The 26,743-nt window shown below is 45.9% G+C and overlaps 1 protein-coding gene across 1 annotated transcript in view; it reads left to right on the top strand.

The window, feature by feature from the left end:
- Window positions 1–26,743, top strand: part of POU2F3 (POU class 2 homeobox 3) — a 78,650-nt gene that overhangs the window by 43,436 nt on the left and 8,471 nt on the right. The window contains exons 4-9 of the mRNA XM_068555157.1: window positions 16,729–16,833; window positions 18,053–18,155; window positions 20,431–20,513; window positions 22,806–22,988; window positions 23,393–23,534; window positions 25,515–25,651. Coding sequence (XP_068411258.1) covers window positions 16,729–16,833; window positions 18,053–18,155; window positions 20,431–20,513; window positions 22,806–22,988; window positions 23,393–23,534; window positions 25,515–25,651 — 753 coding nt within the window. The remainder of the gene's footprint in view (window positions 1–16,728; window positions 16,834–18,052; window positions 18,156–20,430; window positions 20,514–22,805; window positions 22,989–23,392; window positions 23,535–25,514; window positions 25,652–26,743) is intronic.

Here is a 26,743-nt window from a genome sequence, read left to right as displayed (position 1 = left end):
CTCTGCTCCCTGTCATCTTTCAGCCAGCGATCCGCAGAAACGCACCCCTTTTCCCAGGGAGGTGAGCTTGTTGGGTGTCCGCACGTAGCGTGTGTGGTGGGCTCCATCCAATCCACTCTGGTAAATATTTCCCAACTTTGCCACTTGCTGGCTGGGCCCCAGGAGTTGTTGGATGAGGCATCTTAGCTGTTTGCTCAGTGGGTGCTGGGTGCCAAGGCCTACCCTCTCAGGATCCAGGGTCTGCACATAAGACTCTGGCTAACCTAGTTTTTTAAACTCTTTGAGGTTGAGAGTTCAGTACCAAGCTATATATCTCAAGCCAGAATAGGCCCTTTACAAATGCCCCTTAGGGAAGACAGGACTGAGGTTCTCCTGGGACTGCCGTCTCCTGGCCACTTCAATGGAAAGTATGGTTGGGGTTACCCAGTGACATCTGATATCACTGTGACGTTATTTTTCATCAACTGTGGAGACAAATTTGGGTTGAGCTTCTAACTCTGGAGTGAGTCAGAGACACATAAACCCTTAGGGCTAAAGGGTCCCTTAGCACCTGTCCCCCTGTTCCCAGAAGGGTTCCACAGATCTCTGCTGTCTGGCACCAAGGCTTTCTTCTTCTTTTCTCCTATCCTGTCTGTCGATACACTTATTTATTCATAATATTACATCTTATGGCTAAATTTGCACCATCTACAGTGACATCTTAAAAGAAGAAAACATAGCAAATTTTTATAGAGCTCAATGTATTCAATTTTAACAGTCTGAGATTTTGCATTTTTTTGGTATTAAAATATTAATTGTATGTAATGAAATGATGACCTGAGTAGGTGATACTGGTTAGTTTAATATTATTTGGCAAAATAAAAGAACACTCTCTGAGCTCTGAAAAAAAAAAAATAGATTTACTTGTCAGGAGCCTCCAAAGCTTAGGAACCAGTGTGATTCCAGCCTAACCTACCTCCTGGGGCACACGTTCTACTGCTGACACCCCTGACAGGTGGCCGCTGGCTCCACACCTCTGCCAAAGCTCTCCCATGAATTTGGGACTAACCGCCCAGAATACAGCCCCCTCCAGGGTTCAGTGGGTTGCAATGCTTGGCCATTCTTTCTCCTGATAGACCCTATCAACCTCCCTGTGATGGTCACCCCGTGGTCATCACTCTGCCTGCCTCAGCTCCAAGGCCCGAGTCCATCCCCTTCACTTGACAGCCGTTCAGTATTTGAGAAGAGTTCTCACACCTAAGTCTTCCCCTTTCCATGCAAACAGCCAGAATTCCTTCAATAATTTCACGTATCATGTTTCTGATTGCCTTATTTAAAGCAATTACACACATAGTACATGAATGCTATGTATACTTTCTTGTAAAAATATTTAATAATAGAGATAAAGAAGAATTTTGTTCCCTGTTCAGCCTCAGCCCTCTTCCCAGAGGAAACACCTCTTATCGGTGTGGTGTGTATGTGTTTAGAAGAATCTTCTCTCTGCACGTACATGGATATGGATACAAATGGAAATGTATAAATATACGTGGAGTTTTAAAAATGCATATATATGTACATATGTAGGTAGGTATAAATTATACAGTGTGTATTCTTTTGAGACTTTCTTTTGAAATTTAAAAATAAGATGTATAGATTGTTTCATGGCAGTACATATAGAACTGATTATGATTATTGTTAATGACCGCATACTATTCTACTGTTTCAATGTAATTTTACTGTTCCATTGCCCTATCAATGGGCATTAGGTTGCTTCAGATATTTTTGTACAATGCTATACAAACTCTTTGAACTTGTTTGTGCCTTGATGCCTTTATATGTATAGGTTTCGGTCTGCCAATCACCCTCTTTAAGTGTAGTATCCACAAGCGTACAACATTCAATACTCAGATGACATCTGGCTAGGCCAGAGCACAGTGGGACACTTGGTTCATTCATTCATCCATTTATTCATTCAACAAAACTTGGTGGAGCAGGTACCATATCTTTATTGTGCCCTGATTTCTTTCCAAGCCCAGATAAGACAGTGGCAGGCCTGTCCGCCTGAACTTGCATGGTTAAGTAGGGGAACCTCCCTCCATACTCTACTGTACTAGGATGGTACAGCCTACCCTACAGATTTTTAAAAAGGTAATTGTATCACACTTTCAACTTACATGCTCTTAGGGTCAGTTAACACCTCTCAAGTCTTTTTTAAAAAAAATCTACACTGTTGCCTCAACTTGTACAGTTAATTTTCATATTCTTAGTAAAAGATTTTTACATTTCCTCTTATGTTTTATCTTATTACTTTCTTCCCTTCCTTGCACAATTTCAAGATTTTTTTTAACCTTGATGTCTTTGTGCAAAGTACTAGCTAGCCCTGCTCCTCATACAGAGATGTATGCAGGGCACATACGTCATCGTACTCTAAGGTACTGATAACATTCTTTTTTTTTTTTAATATATATTTTTTTTATTTTTATTTATTTATTTATTTTATTTATGGCTGTGTTGGGTCTTCGTTTCTGTGCGAGGGCTTTCTCTAGTTGTGGCAAGCGGGGGCCACTCTTCATCGCGGTGTGCGGGCCTCTCACTGTCGCGGCCTCTCTTGTCGCGGAGCACAGGCTCCAGACGCGCAGGCTCAGTAATTGTGGCTCACGGGCCTAGCTGCTCTGCGGCATGTGGGATCTTCCCAGACCAGGGCTCGAACCCGTGTCCCCTGCATTGGCAGGCAGATTCTCAACCACTGCGCCACCAGGGAAACCCAACATTCTTAACAAGACTGGGCAATGAGCAGAGTCCGATGACATGCCATTGGAGACATCCCTCCTGGATGACATTGATTCATTAACTAACACTATCTCAGCCCTTATGACCCCATCTTGACCTCCAGGGACATGTATATATGTATACATACAATAATTATAGCATTCACCTGATCCTCATTTCTAAGAACCCTCTATAAAAGGAAATGAGCCTAGTTTGGCATGCCTTTTTAAGTCAGTGTGATACAATGGAAAGAGGATTGATTCTGGATCTGGTCAGACGTAGGTTCAAGTTCCAGCTCTGCCACTTTCTAGCTGTATGGCTTTTGGGAAATCCTTTGACTTCTCTGAGACCCAGTTTCCTAAATTCAAGGATTATTGAAAGTATTTATACATCAATTCTGCATCTATTTAATTAAGCACTTACTAAGTGACAGACAAGCAAGATAGGTGTCCCAGGTAATAAATGTGCAGAATCATTAACTTCATATCGTTTTGGTGACAAAAGCAGGGAAAGCTCTTCCTAGAATAGGTTTTATAGACATTTAGCCCTAACCCTTGAGACCTGGGTAAGACTCAGAGACGATTTTCCTTTTATAAGTAGGGAAACATATACTGTCAGAGAGTCCCTTGGCTCAAGTTCACTCCGCCTTTTGGCAATAAATTTGGTAACTGCTCCTCAGCCTTAGAGAATGTAGCTTACACTGCCAACTGTGTGGGTTCAGCCAACCATTGTGCCTGGAGCCCTGTCGCAGGCTAATAAGGGTAACAGGATAGATATGTAGTCAGTAAAAATTGAACCAAAGGGCAATTTTGTCAAAATTGGCCCCATGTCAAACAGCGACACAGAGCCACTGCAGTGCCTCACTTATCCAGAGAGACAGCTGCCTCACCTATTTAGAATCCAGCTGAGAATAAGAAGGAAGAAAATGAGACCTGGAGCCAAACCCTTTCTCAGAGCCTCAAACTTTTATTTTAGAAACAGTTATAACAAACTTAACTATCTGTTTTTTCTAGCCCTTAGCAAATAAAAGTTGCGAAGTTGAGCTGAAATAGGGGCTGCTAAAAGCAAGGATAACAACAGTAGGATAAAAACCTGGTTGTGAGAAAAGAGGCAGAAAACCTGGAAAAAGCAGAGCTGCAAAAAAAAAAAAAAAAAAAAGGCGATTCAGGCCATTTAGTGCTACTGCCAACAGAGAGGCCAAGGACTTCAGTGTCCCCAAGGGCATGATTTCTTTTAAAAAGAGTTCACAATTAAGATTGAGTCATTGACTAAATTATCTTTCAGGCGCTATTTAAGGGAAAGAAGAGATGTATATAATACATTAATAAATATCAAAAACAAAACCAATAAATATCTATCCAAAACTGAAATAAAGACTTGGAGCTACAAGGGATCGATTTCAGTGATTGAAAATCCACTTATTTGGGGAGGCTTCCTCAGGAAATCCTAGGAATTTGAAAGATGTGTTGAATGTTTTTTTATTGAGGCACAGTTGATTTATAATATTATATTAGTTTCAGCATACAACATAGTGATTCAAAAATTTTATACATTATACTTCATTTATTATTATAAAATATTGGCTATTTCCCTGTGCTGTACAATATATCCTTGTAGCTTGATTATTTTATACATAGTAGTTTGTACCTCTTAATCCTCTACCCCTATCTTGTCCCTCCCACCTTCCCTCTCCCCACTGGTAACCACTAGTTTGTTCTCTTTGTCTGTGAGTCTGCTTCTGTTTTGTTATATTCATTCATTTGTTTTATTTTTTAGATTCTAAATATAAAAGATAACATGCAGTATTCGTCTTCCTCTGTCTGACTTATTTCACTAAGCATAATACCCTCCAGGTCCATCCATGTTGTTGCAAATGGCAAAATTTCATTCTTTTTTATGGCTAATATTCCATTGTGTACATATACCACTTCTTCTTTATCCATTCATCTGTTGATGGACATTTAGGTTGCTTCCATATCATGGCAATTGTAAATAATGCTGCTGTGAACATTGGGGAATTTGAATGAACACTGGAGAATTTCTGAATTAGTGTTTTCATTTTCTTTGGATATATACCTAGTGGTGGAATTGCTGGATCCTATGGTAGTTCTACTTTTACTTTTTTGAGGAACCTCCATACTGTTTTCCATAGTGGCTGCACCAATTTACATTCCCACCAACAGCATACAAGGGTTCCCTTTTCTCTACATCCTCACCAAAATTTGTTATTTATGGTCTTTTTGGTGATAGACATTCTGACAGGCATGAGGTGATATCTCATTGTGGTTTTGATTTGCATTTCTCTAATGATTAGCAAGGTCAAGCATCTTTTTCATGTGCCTGTTGGCCATCTGTATGTCTTCTTTGGAAAAATGTCTATTCAGTTCTTCTTCCCAGGTTTTAACTGAGTTGCTTGATTTTTTTTTTATATTGAGTTGTATGAGCTGTTTATATATTTTGGATATTGACCCCTTATCAGTCATATCATTTGCAAATATTTTCTCCCATAGGAGAAAATATTCTCAGTAGGCTGTCTTTTTGTTTTGTCAATGGTTTTGTTTGCTGCACAAAAGCTTTTTAAGTTTAATTAGGTCTTGTTTATTTAATTTAATTTAATTTTTTAAAATTTTATTTTGCCTTATGAGACAGATCCATCCAAAAAATATTGCTACAATTTATGTTAAAGGGTGTTCTTCCTATGTTTTCTTCTAGGAGTTTTATGGTTTCTGGGCTTACATTTAGGTCTTTAATCCATTTTGAATTTATTTTTGTATATGGTGTGAAAAAAATGTTCTAATTTCATTCTTTTACATGTAGCTGCCCAGCTTTTCCAGTACCACTTATTGAAGAGACTGCCTTTTCCCCATTGTATATTCTTGCCTCTTTTTTGTAAATTAATTGACCATAAGTGTGTGCATTTATTTCTGGGTTCTATATTCAGTTCCATTGATCTATGTGTCTGTTTTTGTACCATTATCATACTGTTTTGATTACTGTATCTTTGTAGTATAGTCTGAAGTCAGGGAGCATGATACCTTCAGCTCTGTTCTTTCTCTCAAGATTGTTTTGGCTATTCAGGTCTTTTGTGTTTCCGTACAAATTTCCATACAACAAATAATTTTATTTCTTCTAGTCCTGTGAATAATGCCATTGGTATTTTGATAGTGATTGCATTGAATCTAGAGATTGCCTTGGTCATTTTAACAATATTAATTCTTCTAATCCATGAACATGGTGTGTCTTTCCATCTGTTTGTGTCATCTTCAGTTTCTTTCATCAGTTCTGAGTACATGTCTTTTACCTCCTTAGATTTATTCCTAGGTATTTTATTCTTTTTGATGTGATTTTAAATGGGATTGTTTTAATTTCTCTTTCTGATAGTTCATTGTTAGTGTATAGAGATGCAACAGATTTCTGTATATTAATTTTGTATCCTGCAACTTTACTGAATTCATTGATGAGCTCTAGTGGTTTCTTGGTAGTGTGTTTAGGATTTTCCATGTATAGTATCATGTCATCTGCAAACAGTGACAGTTTTCCTTCTTCTTTTCTGATTTGGATAGCTCTTATTTCTTTCTTGTCTGGTAGCTGTGGCTAGGACTTCCCATACTATGTTGCATAAAAGTGGGCATCCTTGTCTTTTTCCTAATCTTAGAGGAAATGCCTTCAGTTTTTCACCATTGAGTATGATGTTAGCTGTAGACTTGTTATATATGGCCTTTACTATGTTGAGGTATGTTCCCTCTATATTCACTTTGTGGAGAGTCTTTGTAAAAGGATGCTGTTGACTTTTGTCAAAAGCTTTTTCTGCATCTATTGAGATGATCATATAATTTTTCACTCTTTAATTTGTTAATGTGGTATATCACACAGATTGATTGGTGAATACTGAACCATCCTTGCAGCCCTGGAATAAATCCCACTTGATCACGGTACATGATATTTTTAATGTATTGTTGGATTCGGTTTGCTAATATTTTGTTGAGGATTTTTGCATCTATGTTCATCAGTAATGCTGGCCTGTAATTTTCTTTATTTGTGATATCTTTGTCAAGTACTCTTTAAGGGAAAGTAGAGATGTATAAAATACAAGATCTCTATTCAAAAATGAAACCAATAAATATCTATCCAAAACTGAAATAAAGGGTTTGGAGCTGTAAGAAATATATTTCAGTGACTGAAAATCCACTTATTTGGGAAGCTTCCTCAGAAAATCCTAGAAATTTGAAAGAAGTGTTGAATTTTAAATCAGATAACTTGAGTTCCAATCAGAGCTTTCCTGCTAGCCAGCCATGTACCTTGGATAAATCATTTACCTTTCATGAACCTTGTTTTCCTCAACAGTAAAACAGGAATAGCATCACTTGCCTTTTCAATCTCATGGGAATATTCTGAAAATAGACCAAACTGTTATGTTTGAAAGTGCTTTGTAAGCTGTAGAACATCATGGAAAGGTATAAGTGAGGTCTGTAGGCCACAGACCTACAGGTGTTGCCTGCTGGTAGACAATGACTCAAGATGCGGCAGAAGAAGGAGATGGATTCCCAGTTATTGCTAAAAAAAATACACACACACACACGCACACACACACAACACACGCACACACAGAATACACGTATCTGCATATATGTGTGTTTATTTAGAAAATGTGCCCCTAAGCCTCTCAAGACTTCCCTTTCACCACGTAAAGGAGGGAAATGTAACTAACTTGAATACCTCATAAACTAAAAACTTCCATACAGACTAATGAAATTTTGAGTGCTTACGATTTTTAATATTAATTTTAAATTAAGATTAATCTTAATTTTTTCTAATTTAAAATGAATAATTGCCTTTAAAAATTTGAACACTGCAGAAGTATTTGACTTAGAAAGTGAATACCTTCTGAAACCCCAAATACCCTCCACTCCATCTATTATGAGCAGTTGGATTGATTATGGTCTTTCAGAATTTTTTCTGTGTTAGTTCTTTTAGTCCTGCAGGCATTCAACAGAGAATTCCTGTAATAGTCCTTTGTTATAAAGGATAAACCTTTAAGGGTGGAAATACATTTTCTATCCTAAAAACTTGCCATTCTGTCTCCTCCTCTCCGTTCTTACTGTTTTGGCTTTAGGCATGTCCTCATCAGTTCTTTACCTAGACTATTGCAATAAACAGCTTTTTAACTAGTTGCCCCACTTACAGTTGTCCTCTCTTCAAATCCATATTCCACACAGCTGTTAACATAATCGAACTAAACAAAAATCTCGCGTGTCCCTGCCCTTTACTTGAGTTACACTTTGCCCCCGAGTCCAGCCTCAACTCCTTTGCGTGAGCCACAGGACCTCTGTCGTCAGGCCCTGGCTGTTTGCCCAGGCCTCTCCCACCCCACGCTACTGCAACGCTGAATTGCTTGTCTCTCCTGAACATGAAGCCGTGTTTCACCATCGGTGACTGTGGACAAGCTGCTCCCACTTCCTGGCATGCCCTGCTTTACCTTCTCCTGGTGAAACCGTCTTTGTCCTTCAGGGCTCTTCAGAGACTCCACTTCTCTCCGTGGAGACTTCCTACCTCATTCCCCTTTCTCTAGCTATCCTCTGCCCTGACAAAGCAAATCACAACCTTTCCATGTGACCACTGTACCACCTTCCCATTGCTGTAAGTACTGCACTCTAGGTAATTGCTTTTTTACTTGCTGTCTCCTAATTAATCTGGGAGGTCCTATTCACCTTTGTGTCCCAGTTCCTCTTGGTATACAATGGGTGTATACCAAATATTTATTGAGCTAAACTGGGAAGGGGACCTTTATGGGGCAGGAAAACCTCTGTTTAAAGCATGCCACATGGAGGACTGTCTACTCCAACTGCTGTTGGAGCAGACCTGGTGTCAGAGAGCCACAGAGGTGCCTCGTTTTATTTGGGGTACCAGAAGAATACAAGAGATAAGGGCCTCAGCCTTACTTAGAAGACTGTTCTCAAATATGAATGTTACCAGGGAAAAGCCTTTTACGTGCATTTATAGCCAACGCTCAGGCTTTCAGAGACAGGCTTCCAGGTCACAGGCAGTTCCCCAGGGAATGCCAAAGAGAATCTCATTCAGACTTGTTGAAAGTTTGCTTTCAATAACTACGTCAGCCTCACATCCATGTAAAAGTCCCAGGCTACACTTGTGGATGGAAATGTTTACACCAACTGTGTACCACACGTGAAAACAGCATGGCACATGGGGAGGCAGAGGTCAACAAGCTCATTTTTTTTTTTTTTTTTTTTTTTTAAATCTGAGAATCGGGTCCCAGATTTAATTAGTATGTTGCAGAGCAGTTTAAATTTATTTATTTATTTACTTTTGGCAGTGTTGGGTCTTCGTTTCTGTGCGAGGGCTTTCTCTAGTTGCGGCAAGTGGGGGCCACTCTTCATCGCGGTGCGCGGGCCTCTCACTATCGCGGCCTCTCTTGTTGCGGAGCACAGGCTCCAGACGCGCAGGCTCAGTAATCGTGGCTCACGGGCCCAGTTGCTCCGCGGCATGTGGGATCTTCCCAGACCAGGGCTCGAACCCATGTCCCGTGCATTGGCAGGCAGATTCTCAACCACTGCGCCACCAGGGAAGCCCCAACAAGCTCATTTTTACGTGGGAAATTCTGGGTGGGAACCCAGTGGGGCCGCCTTACAGAGTGGTATAGGCAAAAGGGGGCCTGGAGGCCAAAGACCCAAATAGCAAGTCAGGCTCTGCTTTTCCTGGCTACGTGATGGACATATTAATTCCTCCTAGTCTTGGTTCCTACATCTGTAAAAATGGTTGGATAAGATTTTTTCCCTCATTGAATCATCATGAATAATAAATGATGATGCTTTTGAAAGTGCTTTTTAATTTCTAAAATGCTTTAAAAATATTCCTTTTTCCCTTTCTCGAACTGATGCTCTTGGAGCTAATCTGTGTAGCGCTTCATAGTCACAAGTTGGTGTGTATGCATGCATGTGTGTGCATGTGTGCCTGTGTGTCCGGGACGAGCAAGGCATCTGTCCTTCCTTTCATTAGTCTCCTTTGGGCCCCAGAGTAAAATGTACACTGGCGTGAGGATTTCATGGCATGGCTGAGCCTTGTCTTTCCCCTCTCTACCTCTCTTCCTCATGATGAGGGAGGAAAAAAGCAAATATCAACCCCCTGGAGTTAATTCGTCCATGTGAGAGTCAAGGGAATACAGAATGCTGGTTCTCAAACCAAGTGTATTAGGTTACACATCAAGTAGATGTGTGCTTTATCTGTGTCTAAATCTTACCCTGTGTAGTAATGGAGAACTCTGAATCGGGACTGAGATTAAATCTTATTAGAGCAATGAGATTAGGGTTACTACTGAGTTACTTGAGGAGCCAGAATAGGCAACAACATCAGAGTGATAGAAATAGAAGATAGAGCCATGCTGCAGTGCAGTGGAATGGACCAAATACTGGGTGGAGAGTTAGGAGACCAGTCCTTAGGGGCCCTGCCTGAGTCTCCAGGCCTGGCTTGGCTGCAGCTCTAGCTGTGTTGCCCTGAGCAGGTGATTTCTCCTCTCTGGACATCAGGAGTCACAGCTGTAAAATGAGCCATTTGAACCAGGTGATATCTACATTTCCTTCCAGTTCTGATGGGGAAGGAAGGGAATCAACACTTGTTGAATGTCTTCCATGCACCCGACACAGTCCGCGCTAAGCTACCTTGAAGAGTCTACGATTCTATCACACATGGTAGTCAGGTTTATGTAGAAGAACTATGGAATCAAATAGACGTGGATTGAAATCCCAGATCTATTATTTACCAGCAGTGTAACTTTCAGCCAGTTTCTTAACTTTTCCAAGCCTCAGTCTTTTCATCTGCAAAATGGGTCTAGTGACACAATAAACGTACTTGTAGGCTCACAAGTCAACGCCCACTCTCTCTTCTATACATTCCAAATTTCGTAAGTAGATTCCATCTCATCTATTTTCCTCCTTTTGTGGAGGCATAATCTAGGCCTAGATGGATGAGTGAAGTAAATAAATATCAGATCATGCAGGTTTTTAGAGGCAGGGATAGAGCCCGAAGTCAGGTTTCCTGGTTGATTCTGAGCCTTGTGCTTGTTTCCTGGATGTCTTTTTTTTTTTTTTTTTTTCCCATCCCCTGCTCTAAAAAGGATTACAGAGTCTTTCCATGATAGGCAACCCAATGTATGCAAAAGAACCCAGTGTGATGACAGCCAGCATTCACACACAAGATGATTCCCAAGAAGAGCCACTGGCAAACAGTTCTCAGAGTTTGATTCTGAGACCGTGCTCAGCATTTCTTACCCCACCCCACCTCACCCCACCTCCTGCCATTCCACTTCTTGGGGGGCAGAAGAGCCATCTATGTGGGCGAATCAACAGTTCTGTGTGGCGCTCCTTCCCAGCCAAAGAACCAGAGAAGGTAGCTCTGTGCCCTTGTCCAACAGGTAGGCAACCAGGAAAACCAGAAGACTCTGATTCGAGACAGATCAGGGTTGGGAATTCCCTGGCTGTCCAGTGGTTAGGACTCGGTGCTTTCACAGCTGGGGCCCAGTGTTCAGTCCCTGGTCAGGGAAGTAAGATCCTGCAAGCTGCGCGGCGTGGCTGAAAAAAAAAAGATCAGGGTCAAAAAAGAGAGCTTGCATCAATCCAGCTCCTCAGTGGAAGCAGACGCTGCTGGCATCTCCCGAGGGCTGGGAAGTGGTACAATGGTTAAAGTTGTTCAAGTCCTGGGCACCAAAAATATCTGTGAGGATATGTCCTCAAAGAGAGCACAGCCCCTTCCTAGAGTTTTTAAACTTGAATGCACAGACCGATATGCCAGAGGGAGAAGAAAACTTTTATGGGCTTAAAATGATGGGGTTTTTTCAGACATGTGTCAGCACTAGCAGTGCTGTGCCCTAAGAACTGAAGCCAAAGCATAAATAACATGACTGATAAGCTTTTTGCATTTGCAGAGGAGGTACAAGCAGGAAAAACAAGGATGCCTCTTTGGAAAGCTTCTTTTCAGGAGGGAACAACTCTAAGTGGCTCCAGCCTCCTAAGAAACCGTATGTTTATTAAAGGGCCCCATGTCTCCTCACTTCCATCACTCCTTTGTGTACAAGTTCGATGCTTTCCAGGAGAAGATCCCAATGTGCACGGGCAAAGGTGTGCCTAGGCTGGTCTGTCGTAGGTCTGACTAGAGACCAGGGACTGGATGGGGCCATCTCCCCAGGTACTTCAGGGAAGCATCCAAAGAGGCAGGAGCCTTGGACTCATAGGGAGCAGCCAAGAGCCATGGAGAAAGGAGAGTCCCCCAAGCAAAAATACAGCCAGCATCTCTTAGGGGACTCTCAGCCTTGTTCATCTGAGATAAGTTACCTGCCTACCCTACTCTACGGCTTGGAATATATTTTTAGGATCTTTTCATGAGCAAAACGTTTGTCAACCCTTTTATAGATCAGTTACGAAACAGAAACTCTTCCTCACTGCTAGGGAGACGTATAGAAGGGGGGAAGAAAGAAAAAAAAATCTTGCCTGTAATTGAAGGCAGGTTGGGAGATGTTCACGCTTTGAAATTCTCCTTCTTGTGAAATGTTTATGAAACACTTTCCACAAACGAGTTATGCAACTGGCACTACGGCTTTGATCATTTTCATCTCCAGTGATATATTCATTAATGCTGAGTAGTTTTCCCCCCAAGAGAGGGCCATGTGAAATGTCCCGGGGAGGGGGCTAAGGCTAAGTACTCCAGCCCCATTGCATGACCCCAAACAGATGGTTAATAAGGAGGTCCAAGTGTAGGTCTGGGCCAGAACATCACCTATGGTCTGTTCTCTCTCCCATCCCTGGGATGTTTGTAGTATTGTTTTGTAGATAGAGTGCCTGGGGAGGGTCAGAGGACCATTCTCTTGTAGCATTTAGCCAGTGTCTTGTCGTGTAACTTTACATGCATCTCTGAAGCACTCCTGGTCTCTGTGAGATGGGAAGATAAACACTCATCCCCACACTTCCTGGCTGGGCGGTGAAGCCAAGTAGGGAATGTATGAAGGGTTTCCAGTTCCTCAGAAGGGTCTCTCTCTTCCCAGAATGAGACTATTTCTTTCTAAAGCAGGTGATGTCAGGGAGTTTGCTGGGATTAGAAAAGATAATCACCCATGATACCTTTCTACCTCCCTGGTCACTGCCCAAGACTCAGTGTAACACCTTTGCACAGCTCAGTGGGTGGAGAAGATCCTGAACTAACAAGCTGTGTCTAACAGATGGACGGGATGACCGATGGCTGTGACCAGGCAGAGGCCTCTGTGGTGGCCCACGTCCCCAGGGATTAGTCCATCCCAAACAGGGCCTGGAGAAATATTTCACTTGCGTGAGAAGAAGCTCCAAAGGGACCCTGGAGATGATCTTCACGGTTCCAGACAGGCTGTGGGTTTGGTTGGGTTTTCACAAGTACGGGGGAAATTGGGTCTTCATCCAATTTGCCTCCGGTTCTCACATTAGAAGTCAATGGGATCCAACAGAAGTCTCTCTATCTCATTTTCCCGATCCACAGCCAACACCCAGTTGCCTGGAAAGACTCCAATCTTTTCCATTCGACAGCTGTGAAAGGGATTTTTGGATTTGGAAGGGACTTTATTTCTTGATTTCTTATTGTGTTAGCCCCTGAACTCTCAGAGAATCGTCGGAGACGTGTGCCGGGGTCGGGGGTGGGCGGCAGGCAGAGTTGCTGCTGTATCTTCTTCTCCTCCGAGTCCAGCTCTGCTCTTTCTGAGACCCACCGACCAAAGTGGAGATTTTAGAATTTGTCACAGGAGAAGTAGTCTGCTTTACTGTCTTTCAAATTGGTTTGTTTAGGATTGTCTCCTTTGGGGTTTACCGTCAGCAGCTCACACACAAGGGGTAATGAATTATGAAAAATGAAAGAGTAAGAGGTCAGTAAAGCAAGAACTGAGAAGAGGAACACACAGAGTTGTCAAAACGCCCCAGGCTAACACCCAGAGGGATTTTTTTTGCTATCAGGCACTTCATTTTCAGAAGTGGGAGGTCGGCAGTGCCCCTAAAAGAGTTTGGAGGGCAATTGGTCCAGGAAGCAGATGAAAGAGTGAGTTTTCTTTTATGATGGCGCTGGTTTCTGAAATTAAGTGTTGCAGGAAGACCTGGCACTGATTCTAACAGATAGCACCCAGGTTGGAGGCAAAGCACATGTTTTCAAGCTGTGTCATAGCTACCCCTCCTTATCTCCCCATTGCGCATAATGAGTCTATAAAGGAACCCTGCCACTTGCCTCTGAGCTGGAGCCGCGCCAAGCTGCCTGCGGTGGTTCCACCAGTGTGCTTTGAGCTCCAATTTTCCATGTTCTCCCTCCGTCCCCCTCCATCCTGCCTCACCTATCCCCACTCGGGATGAGGGACGTCCAGGAGCAGGAGGGGGCTGCAGAAGGGAGATGTGGGGAAGGGAGGCTTTGCTTAAGTAAAATCTCCCCTCTGAGCAAAGCTTAAGATTGGTGGTGGTTTGAAATAAGTACTTTATCATCTATTTTGAGCTTTTTAAAACCTGCTAACAAATGTTTCCCCGGAATCTAGGATGTGAAAACTCTAACTTCTGGGGGAAGAACTAGGACAGCAAGTGTCTTAGATGGAGATGCCAAGTGTGGGTGGAGAGAGCTGAAGGGCACTGGGGGTAGGATGGCGGCTGTCCTAGAGATCACTCCTGTGGGGCAATGCCTTTGGAGTTTTCCTGATGTCTAACTCTCTGCCCCCATTGTGCTACTTCCTGACACTCTCCTTTTCTCTTCTTTGCTTCCAAGACTCCAGAATAGCCTCCTTAGGTGAGAGAAGAGAGGAATGATTTGTAAAGACTGTCCCTAAAAGAAGCATCCTCTTACCAATTTTGGTGCAACTAGGACTTCCTAGTGCTGTTTAGATCTGCTTTATCTAAGAATACTACAGCAACATGGACTAGCCAGATTCTGCCAAATACACCACGGAATTGGAATTTTATAATTCCATTTTAGGACTGAAAGAAAAATGATGTAGAATCATACAACAGATGGGGAAACCAAGTCTCATAGAGATGAAATGATGGCTCAAGGTTATATCGTCAGTTAGAGTCAGAGTTAGGACTAGAAACAAGTTCTAGCTCCCTGTTCGATGTCTTCCTCACTGTATCCCACTGGAGGATGGAGAGGTGGATTCTGATTATGTCTTTTATTCAGTTAGCACGCATTCGGTTCCCACTATGTACAAGGCACCATATTTAGGGCATGAGCTCCCTCCTCAGTCTCTGTCACTCAACAAGATCTTCCTAACTCTCCAACCAAAGGGAACTCTTGGGTTAGTAATCCAAAGCACCATTCTTCCACAGCGATTAAACACAAGTAGAGCTGTTAGTCTGAACCTTTAACTTGGGTTAAACTAATACAGAAAAGATTCCAGGATGATTCCAGGATGTCAGTGATATTCCCTGTAGAGACCAAGAAAATGGTTTAAGCCAGGGTCGCTATGGCCAAGAGGTTCCATCAGAGGGTCCCCCAATGTCTTTTATAAGGTATGGTCTAGATCCCAAGCTCCCTGCCATATTATATGAATTCAAAGTCACTTGCATACTCCCTACCCACCCACCCCCATCCCCACAATGGACTTCCTGAAACGCCGCAAGAGGGTACAGTAAGTCCCCTACATACGAATGAGTTCTGTTCTGAGAGCGCATTCGTTAAGTCCAATTTGTTCACAAGTCCAACAAAGAGAGCCTAGGTGCCCAACTAACACAATCGGCTATGTTGTACTGCACTGTAATAGGTTTATAATACTTTTCACACAAATAATACATAACAAACAAACACAAAAAATAAAGGAAACATTTTTAATCTTACAGTACAGTACCTTGAAAAGTACAGTAGTACAGTACAACCGCTGGCATACAGGGGCTGGCATCGAGTGAACAGGCAAGAAGAGTTACTGACTGGAGGAGGGAGAGGAGGTGGGAGACGGTAGAGCTGAGGGATCGTCAGCAATAGGAGACGGAGGACAAGCTGCAGTTTCACTCACGCCTGACGTTGATGGCACAGGTTCTGGTTCCTTGCTGGAACCAGATGCACGTTCTCATCTCTGAAAGTTTGCAACTTGAAGGTTCGTATGTAGGGGACTTACTGTAGTTGTTCTCAGGGTGGGAGGAGGGGTGGGCACAAGTAGTGCTTCCTGCCCTGCCCTTGGACACCTGGAAAGCCCACAGGTGGGTGGTTGAAGGGTGGTAGAGGCTGGAGAGAGTTTGCAAACCACCACAGTCCCCTCAGGCTGCAACTACAGCAGTGATTGTGAAGGAGACATGTCCCCACCTGTAGGGAGACAGGCAAGGACTTTCACCTAAGCCACATGGGTGAAGAGGCCAGCTGCAAAGGCAGCTCAGCACTCAGAGGGCAGACAAGTGGGGAAAACAAGGGGGGATGGAGGGGAAACTGGTTCCCAGACTTGGGATTTCATGGACCAGGAAAATAAAAAACCATAAGATAAAGGAGATTGGTAAAGGGTTGCCAATTTTTTTTTTTTTAATTTGTGAAAGTGGGGAGTTTTAAAAATACCATTTAGGATCACCATCATTTCCTAAAAGAAATTCTAACATACCACCTCCCAAGAAAAAAGAACATCACCTTGGAATCTAAAAGAAATGTTTAAAGTCACTACAAAAATTCCTCGTTTTTTGGAGTTTCAGTGAAGAAGAGCATATATTGCACTATGTACCAGCACATGCCGCAGAATGGTGTTCGGGAACGATCAATCCAGGTGGATTCCCCATCTCGAGGATGGTTACTCCAGAGAGACTCTCACCTCTGTTCCTTACCAGCTGCCTGGCCCGAAGGGCTCACGCAGGCAGGAAAATCAAGATGCAGCCTAGTAGGCGCTGAGCTAGTTCTTTGACTCTCCAGGCTTGTCACTCATCTCCTGCCTCTGTCTTCTCTAAGTTTCCGCTTCTGTCTGCCTGGGGAGGCCCAGAACTGATGCTCTCCCCCTGCCTCCACTTACAGATTAAAACCGAGGACCTCAGTGACTCTCTGCAGCAGACCCTCTCTCATCGGCCATGCCACCTGAGTCAAGGACCTGCCATGATGCCTGGAAACCAAATGTCTGGGGTAAATGGCAGCCCGAGTCGGGAAGCCCTGATATTCTCAGAGGGCCAGTGAGTTTTAGTCAAGCCTCCTGCAAAATGCTTCACCTCTAGATCTGGCTCTCAGTGAATGCAGATTGAGCTAAAAAATCCCCTGCAGGGAAACTTGGAGGCCTGCGTTGGGAGGGGGGCTGGGTTACAGAACAATCCTCTGAGAGATGAAGCCTGGCTAGTTATGGGAAGAAGGAGGTCTCCACCTCTCGGGAAGAAAGAGGAGTCAATCTTGCCAAAACAATGGAGCTAGCCCCTAACAATGGGGCTGGGGTCTGCCAGCCATATTCAGGGGACCCCCATGATGACAGCTACTGCTGTGGTTACAGAGCGTTTCTGTCCCCAGTAAGCCCATTCTCCTCCCCCAAGCTTTTGTCATACTAGAAGGAATAAAGAGGCATCTGAAATAGTAACGACAAATGTCTGAGAAGGCGGGTGTCCACGCGGCAAGCCCCTTTCTTGATCTGGATTCCCAGGGGAGGAAAGAGCCGACCCTTCCCTGGAAATATTTAAGACTAGAACGTGCATTTATTCCTTCACTTCTTTATTCAGCAAGGGTTTACCAAGTCTTTTCTTTGTGCACAGACCTAAGCTCAGTCCTGTGGGGTCACAGAATCCTGGGGGTCTAGGTCACAGAGGACTCCCAGATCCCCCAAGTATTGGGAAGTAGTATTTCCCTTTTGGAGGTTAGTGGGAGGAAGCCAGGGGAAATGGACTTTCTGTTTAATCAACGTGGTTTTATTAAGAACGAATAATGTGCCTCTTCCTCCAGGAAAGGTTCAGGACCAGGAAATGGCCAAGACAAAAACGGCTTTTAGCATATCAAGTGGCATGAGATTTTTTTTTTAAAAATTAGAAAACTGGGATTGCATGTCATTTCTAGGGTAAACCTCTGAGAGACGGGTAATACCCACAGTCTGTGCCCTCAGGGCATTACCAGTCTAGCTGGGAGACCGGTCTGATACGCACAAAAGTTAAACAACAAGGCAAGGTTTAAACAAGGCACAGCTTGGCTGAGTGCAGGAGGTGTAACAACACCATCATTAATGGGGTAGCTGCTGTGTGCCAGACACAGGGATACAGAGGCATAGGGCAAGGTCCCTGTGGAGACCCACAGGACAGATGGGCGGCGGGCAGATGGAGCCCACACTTGCAGCTTGTAGATTCTGGGATGCCTGTATCTCCCTGCACAGGACGTGGCTTCCCTCCACCCGCTCCAGCAGCTTGTGCTGGTTCCCGGACACCTACAGTCTGTCTCCCAGTTCCTGCTATCTCAGACCCAGCCTGGGCAGCAAGGTGAGAAACCCTGGGGGCTTCTACATAGGTGAGTGTGCTAAGGAGCTGCTTCTGCCTGCTGGGACCCAAGTGTGGGCCGTGGCTGACTGGCTCCCCCTCTAGTATAAAGAGCGGCTTGTCCACCTCAGGGCCCGAGGAAGCGACCTGGTGTGGCCCTCCAGGTTGAGTCTCCTTTTCTGCTTCCCCCTCCCATCGTCCTCAATTTCATGGCCAATTGAGACCGAAGGCGCAAGGGTGGCAGGAGCTGGGGCAGAACAAGGAAGGAGGAGCTCCTTGGGAATCGCAGTCCAGAGAAGTCCCGGATCCTTGGAAATCTCCCCAGCACGTGGATGTAGACTCAGACTTCCACCCTCGGGAAGCTGGAATTCCATTTGGGTAGAGCGGCAGTGCCACCCACAGGCTGTGGAGAGCGTTTTCAGATTTTCTTTGGCAGGGAAGTTACTCACAGAGAACTTCTCCTTGGCCAAGAACAAACAGATTAGAATACTCACAATAATAGCTAACATTTCTTGAGCATGATATGCCAGGAGCTCTGCGGAGTGCTTTTCCTGACATCTTTCAAAATAACCTCGTGTGGTAGGTAGTCATATTATGTCACCGGTGACCTATTAGAAAGTTCCATAACAGTCTGTCGGAAACCCATGTTCTTGGCATTGCATTGTACTGCCTCTCCCTCTCCCATCTCCACCAACTAGGGCTGAAAGTGATGAAGTATAAGCTTCCCTCCATTGTACAAATCCCAAGGAGAGGCTTTGGAAATCCAGAATCCAAAGAAAATGCAACTCTGCCTTCTGTCCTTAGCACCTGCCCAAGTTATAGTTATCCTTAGTTACCAAGTCATCTCAGAGTGTTATGATGATGATGAATGAGAACATATGTGAACCTGTGAGTATTTATGTTAGCTAAACAGTATATATCATACTCCTGGAATAGGAAAGAGAAGGTAACAGTTCATTCTGTTTCTTTTTGAAAGATGGTGTTGTGAAACTGGCTCAGGCATATAACCAATGAGGTCAGTGTATGACACAGGGGGAAAGAAACAGTTTAGTATTTGGAATCGGAAAAACTCATTGGTTAAAAAAAAGTCCCTTGCTAGCTGTGTCTCCTTGAGAAACTTACCTAACCTCTCTGAGGTTCCATTTTCTCCTCTGTAAAACTGGAATCATAGCAAAACTCTGCCTCACAAGGTTATTGAGAGTTATTTGAAATAATGCATGTGAGAAGGCTTTGTACATTTCAAAAGGCAATGTAAGTGTCAGATTACTATTAGTACTCAAGCCTCCGACTCCCAGTACAGGGCTCCTTACAAGAGCTTTTTTGCCTATGTATTTTAATAAAGAAAAATTAAGCCTTGGTGGTTTTAGACTGAGGAGCAAAATGGTCAGCATCAGTAGATCTACACATCAGTGACCCAGAACAGCTTAGGGGCAACAGAGAACCCAAAGTTCTGCTGTGTGCTGAGTGATTGGGGTGACCTGCCTCATTGTGTGCTTCTGTAGTTTGATGGCCCCATTCCCACAGTGAGAGTGAGAGTTCCTGGCTGTGGCTCTTCTTAGAGGGAGGCCACTGGCATGACCACCATCCAGGCAGAGCCCTTCATGGACAGTTTTCCTGGAGAAAGGGATCCTCAGGCTGTGCAATGAGCAGGTAGAGTCCGTACCACCAGGGAGAGTTGCCTCCTGCTCTTCCCTTCTCTCTCAGCCTTTCCTCCCAAGTGTTCAATGTCTGGGTCCTGCCAAGAGCCTCTGGCAATTGGCTGCTGCCTTTTGGAGCTGTATGGCACCGTTCCCTTGATCCGGCATCTTTGCAGATCTGGCTAGGCCTTTGTAGCCATCCCAGGCGCTTCTGCAGGCAAAACGGAAACCCTCAGCTCCAGCTTGAATTCTTAGTCGTCATCCCCACATCTCCTTCCCTCTTGGGTTTCTTCAGGCCTGGTTATCAAATCCCAGAGCAGGTTGCCTTGACCCTCCTCAGCCTTTGCACCACTCCAGGCAGGCGGGCAAGCAGAAGGACTGGTTTGGGGACTGCTGTTTACATCTGTGTATCCCCGTGTCTGATTCGCCTCCACCTGTGTGTGGCAATCCTGACAGTGTCCATGGGGGCCTCTGCACAAGGCTGGAGGCAGGGTGTGGGGGATGGACATGATAGGTAGTGCAGGGTGGGGGTGGGGGAGCGGGGCGGGGACAGTTATCACGGTTCCAAAGCTGTAGAGCATGTCTTTTCAGCCGGCTTGGATTTGATTCGTTTGCTCCTTTGTTCCTCCCCTTTCACCCAGGTCTGCAGTCAAATCTTCTCCACTTTCCACAGCAGCAAAGCTCTCTCCTCCTCCCGCAGACGGGGCCTGGCCTGGCGTCCCAGGTAAACACCCACATTCTTCCTGTCTCAGCTCCTGACAGAGTTGAGCTCCTAGGCTTCCCCCACCCCCTTGACGGTACACTTACCCCTCTGGGAAGAGGAAATCGCAAGGGATTATCCCAGTCGGCACGGGGGCAAATTCAAGCCACAGCCAGAGGAAATGAGGGACCCAGTGTCACTGGTGGAGCCAGAATCAGAAGCCAGAGATCCCAGCTCCCGGGCTAGCCTGCTCTGTGTGCAGGCACTCCACTCCCACCCCAGTCAGGCCCTGGCATCACTCCTCTGAGAACCAGGGATCGGCTAACTTTCCAGGGATGCCAAGGTGACCGCCAGGCCTGCCCAGGTGCTCTCAAGAGCCAAGGGGGAGACCAGAAGCCCAGAGACCTGATGTCCTGAGAACTGGTACCAAGCCAGGGCCTCTCACCTCTGGGCCTCTCTTAAGAGCTGCTCTTCTAGACTGCTTCCTGGAGGGGACAAAGCACGGGTCAGGAGAACGGAGGCCTGCAAGAGGGCCCTTTGCAGAGCTGCCGTGGTGCCACACAGCACCTGTTTGCCAGGGAGAAAAAAGACACCTCTTCCGCTGGCCAGACGCAGCCTCACGCCAGGAAGTGTGGCTTGGCGAGGGCAGCAGGAGCTACACTGGAGCTGCCGCTCCTCCCCTTATCTGGGTGACCCGGGGCAGTTAATGCCTGCACCACTGCCTGAGACGCCTCTGCAGAGACGGACGTGTGGAACAGTTGGGAATGACTGCAGAGACCCTAATGTCCCTTCTCGGGGCTAAGATCCCCATGGATCACTCAGGGCCCTGGCTTTACAGGGCTAGAGTCCACTGGAGGCCCCTGGAAGGGGGGTGGGTGCCCCCTAGTGGCTAATAGAAATGGGGACACCGGAGTCTGAGCTCTTGGACCTTCTCCTGACTGCTCTCCGAATCGCATCATCACAGACTTAGATCTGGAAGAGATCTGAGAGAGGGTTCAAGATCACCTCTCGTGTCTTATAACACGAGAGCCGGACGAGACCAGAAGCAGAGAGACTGTCTGGAAGTTTATGAAGATCATCCTGGGGCAGCAGTAAAGGGGCTGGCTTTGGGTGGTGGCAATAAGGGTAGAGAGGAGGGGCTGACAGGGGATGTTGGGGAAGTTGACTCAGTGCAATTCGGCCGCTGATTGGATGTGAAGGGGGAAGGTCTAGCAGAGAGCTCAAGACATGTTTGTCAGATGAAGGAACAAATGAGTTCATGAAAAGGAAGGCTGAGAGAGGACTGAGGCTTTGTCCTGAGAGTCTGGTCCACGCCACCTCCTCCCCGGCGGAACAGGGTCAAAGCCTAATGGTTTCAAATCATTCTGTTCTAAAAGACCCTCCCTTGGGGGGAAAAGAGTCCTTAACTTCTCTGCCTGTCTGAATGGGAAGCCTGAATATCTTGGAAGAAAGGAGTAAAGTTAACCCCAGTCTCAGAAAAGAGTAAACTGGAAAGGAGTGAGAAGAGGGTGGACTTAGGCCACATCGTCCACATCGGTAGCAGCCCCTGCCCTGGACACAAGCCCATTAGGACCCCAAGCCTAATGGGTTTCTGCTCCTTCTCGGTGGACGGGTTGGATTTATTCCTGACCCCAAATGGGCACAACATGGATTCTAGGTATAAGGGTCTGTTCTCCTATGAAAATAAACTAAAGAAAGAATATCTCCTGACAACCACAAATGAGATCAAGGTGCACTTAGACAGCACTGGAATACCTTTGATTAAAAAAAACAAAAAACAAAATACTCTCATGAAAGAAAATGATTGTTTAGAAAGTAAAATGGCAGTCACAAGAGTTTGGAATTTTATGGAAATTCCATTAATGCAATGAATCTCAGATGCTGTCCGTTATTTTCAGTTAATGCCTGTTGAGCACCTCAGTTAGTTTGCTTTGTGGAAAAGAACAGGCAAGGCAAACAACCTTTTCCTTGTCCCGTTCTGAGATCTGTTTTGGGGATCTTTGTAAACAAGTCTGCTAGCTCCTTTTATGGTAGAAAACTGAAAGGAGGAAGTTACCTGCTCAGAGTCAAATAGTGAGTCATAGACTAAAACCCAGGAAGGCCACCTCCCTGTCCCACACTCCTACTGTTTCTACCCCAGCTACTCCAGCTATTTGCTAGTCCCTTCATAGAGACTCCAATTTCCACTTCCACACCATCGAAATAATAGGAATCCAATCTGTCATCCTCTAAGTGGGCCTATTAGTACAAAATACCAGGAAATGTGTTTGATCTGTTGACTGTTTGTGGGTTGGCTTGGTGTGTGTCTGCTCTTAGGCAGTTGGGCGCCCTGGGGTGCCAGGATCCTCTTTAGAACCGCATCTGGAAGCATCCCAGCATCTCCCAGTCCCCAAGCATCTCCCCAGCTCTGGAGGAGCTGATGAGCCCAGTGACCTGGAGGAGCTGGAAAAGTTTGCCAAGACCTTCAAGCAGAGGCGCATTAAGCTGGGCTTCACACAGGTTCGGTTTGGGGCAAGGAGGTGGAAGAACTCGGGTTGAGTGAGTAGAGACTGGGGTTCCCGAGTGGAGGTTTTAAGAGCTCATTGTGTTTGGGGCAAACCCACCGTGTTCCTGCGTCCCCTGAGAATGGGGCACAGTTGCCGTTGGTAGGGAAAATGGGAACACTGCTGGTGGAGGGGAGAGGAATGAGAGCCAGGCAAGGAGCTAGGCATGAGGGCACAGCGCACTCAGAGTCTAGCGAGAGAAATAACCAAGTCTCCATCTTAGAGGGAAGAAACTGGAAGGGAGCCAGGGTGAGCAAAGGTTCGCTGGGTGTGGATAGGTGCTAGGATGGTGAGGGATGTGGACAAAGGAGAGAAGGGGCCTACCTCTCAAAGTTCTTCCCTCTCCATCCCCGCGTGCAGGGAGACGTGGGTCTGGCGATGGGAAAGCTGTATGGCAACGACTTCAGCCAGACTACCATCTCCAGATTTGAGGCTCTAAATCTGAGCTTCAAGAACATGTGCAAGCTCAAGCCGCTGCTGGAGAAGTGGCTGAATGATGCAGGTAGGCCTCAGGGACACGAGGATGGATGGAGCCTTAGAAGGTCTGCAGGGAAGGGGATGGTGACTGGTCCGTGTTGGGGCTTTCTTTCTTTCTTTTTTTTAACAACATTTTAAATTTATTTATTTATTTATTTATTTATTTATTTATTTATTTATTTATTTATTTATTTATTTTGGCTGCACTGGGTCTTAGTTGCAGCATGCGGGATATCTTTTTTTTAGTTGCAACATGTGGACTCTTAGTTGCGGCATGCAAGCTTCTTAGTTGCAGCATGCGGACTCTTAGTTGCAGCATGCGTGTGGGATCTAGTTCCCCAACCAGGGATGGAACCCGGGCCCCGTGCGCTGAGAGCATGGAGTCTTACCCACTGGACCACCAGGGAAGTCCTCTGTGTTGGGGCTTTTGGCAGTCAATACATAGCACCCTTTCCTCTCCTCCTGAGTCTGGAACCAACTGAGTAATAAGACACAGGAGACAGCCAAGTAGAGATGAAAATGTCAGCTTCACTACTGACAAAGCGCATGGAAGACATAGCTTTAGGTCTGCGGCCACGAAGACTTGGCCCATTTTATTCCTACCCCAGACACACCCAGCCTAGACCGTAGGACAGCTCGCCAGAGACAAAGCTCGGATCTGCAGAGCAAACACACTTACCCAGACTGCTGTCTGGACTAGGTCTAGGTCATGGGCATAGGGAAGTAGGTTCTCTAGGGTCACATGGCCGGGAGGAGGAGGCAATAGGCACAACGCAAGATCTTCATCTGGCTAATTCTTGAGTAGGTTTTCAGAGGGCAGGGAGTTACTCCGAGCTAGACTGGTTGGGAAAGCCTTACAGCAAGCGTGGAGTTTGCAGGAGGATTCAGTCAGGCGTTGGGCGGGGGGGGGGCCAGGAGGTCCGGTTTGTAAACCAAGGGCAAAACGTTTGCAATAATGAATGGAAGAGCTTGGTGTCATGGCATAGCATGGGACAGGGTTTCTCAGCCAAGGCATTAGCAACAGCTTGGGCCAGAGATTGCTCTGCGGCGGAGGCGGTCCTATGAATTGTCGGCTCTTTAGCAGCACCCCTGGTCTCTGCCCACTAGATACCAGGAGCACCCGCCCCCTGTTGAGACGTAAAAATGTGCCGAACGTCCCCTGGGGGGGTGGGGGTGGTACAGAATCTCGCCCCAGGTTGAGAACCACTGGTCTAGGAGCAGAGTCAGTGTCAGGGCTGGGCTCTCGTCTGTAGATAGTGTGGGTCAGTGGTTACTATGGAGAGAGAGGAAAGCGGGGGATGGGCAGCCAAGGGTGTGACCCTCTCGGAAGTTGCTCCTCGTGGAAACAAGGGAGGGGGTGAGGAAGCTCCCCACCCCACCCCGTCCCACCCCCGCCCGGGGAAGGCTGATCCTTCGGAGGTTTTACCGGAGCGCCGAAGTGAAAGAGGTGATCAGAAGGTCTTAGGATCTTCAGGAAGGGATCTTGCGGATCATTTCTAGTGCGATTCCCTGGCTGCGCCTGAATCCTTCCTAAGGGACATCCCCGCCGACCCCTCATACAGCCTCAGCCCCAACACTCACACTGAAAAGGAAGTGGCTTCCACACCAACATTCCGCCACCAAGTGCCACTGCCTTTAGCTCAAAACACCAGTCCTCATTTTCCTCGGGATTCACATCCAGGCCTACTTATAAAACACAGGCTCATGGGCGTCACTCGTAGGAGCTCTGCCTGCACCCGCTCACACCCACACATGCCGCTGATGTCTGGGTGTCCCTGAACCATGACCGCAAACGCTGGAGGCACGGCAGTGAGAGGCATGGATGACCTTTGCCCAGAGCAACGAGGGGAAGCAGGATTCTTGGTCTGTCTGGCTCCCCTGTGTCGGGGAGGGGGCTGCAGAACCTGCCGGGAAGGGTCCTTGGACCCCAAGTCCATTGAGCCAGAGCCTGAACCAGCTGCCTTCCCTTCTCTGAGCCTCCCCTGCTCTCTCCCCTCCCCCACAGAATCCTCTCCATCAGACCCCTCCGTGAGCACCCCCAGCTCTTACCCCACCCTCAGTGAAGTGTTCGGGAGGAAGAGGAAGAAGCGGACCAGCATCGAGACCAGCATCCGTCTGACTCTGGAGAAGAGATTTCAAGATGTGAGCGGACCCTTTGGGTGGTAATAGGTGGGCCGACTTGCACAGGGGTTGAGCAGACGCACACAAGCCCCTCGGCACCACCCCTGAGCCCCCACACACCTGCCTTGGGAAAGGGTCGGGACACAGAGACACGCTCCCCCTCCAGGTGCCCCGGTGTTTGAATGAGAGGCTGGGTTCCAGAAACGTCCTCCTCCACTGACCCTTCTCGCCCTGACCTCTGTTTGGTGCCCATTGTCCCTCGAGCTGGGAGAGTTAAAGACTGGGGTATGGAATCCCAGAGGAGAGTGTATCCCTGTATCCAGTTGAGATAAAGGGAGCAAAGCCAGGGCATTGTAGATAAATTCTTCATTTTCTTTGCATTGTTTTGTATTTTTCAAATTATATATATAATAAATGCTCATTGTAAACAATTTGGAAAATGCAGGGAAGCAGGAAAAAAATCCACCACCAAATGCCATCTAAATGCATGTCCTTCTATTTCTTTCTTCTTCATACATTTAAATATTTGTAGTCATATTACATACAGACACCTTTTTGAACTTGCAGCAAAAGTATATTCTTGAGCCAATCTGTGGACGCTAATAATACCAGTCATGTGCCCCGGGGGAGCTGGGGAAGAGAAGAGGGATAAACAGGTGTGGTCTAAACAGCCTCTAATCAGGATCCCTTAGGTACCAGCCTCCAGAGCTTCCATCCACACCGCATAGTCCCTAAAGGGCTCGCCTGTGGCCTAGTTCCACCTTGCAGGCCCCAGGCCTCCAGGACTCCTGTCTCTCCAGCAGACTCTCCAGCACATATGACTCAGGACTTGATGGCTGCATCCTGCTGGCAGGATGACAAGACCTGGCTTTTCCTTCTGATTAAGTTTCTCAGAGCAGCAAGAGTAAGGGAGGGTGCAGAAGGGAGAGAAGGGAGTTAAGAACAAAGATTGGGTGGGGGTGGGAGGGGTCAGAACAAAGGAGTGATGGATATGTATTGGAATGTGTGTGTGTGTGTGTGTGTGTGTGTGTATATATATATATATATATATATATATATATATATATATATATATATATATATACACATGTCTCCTCTGTAGTCTTGCTGGGT

Source organism: Eschrichtius robustus, chromosome 11 (genome assembly GCF_028021215.1).
Source record: "Eschrichtius robustus isolate mEscRob2 chromosome 11, mEscRob2.pri, whole genome shotgun sequence".
NCBI lineage: Eukaryota > Metazoa > Chordata > Mammalia > Artiodactyla > Eschrichtiidae > Eschrichtius > Eschrichtius robustus.
The sequence above is the reverse complement of the archived record's forward strand: the minus strand, read 5'-3'. Positions and strand labels throughout refer to the sequence as shown.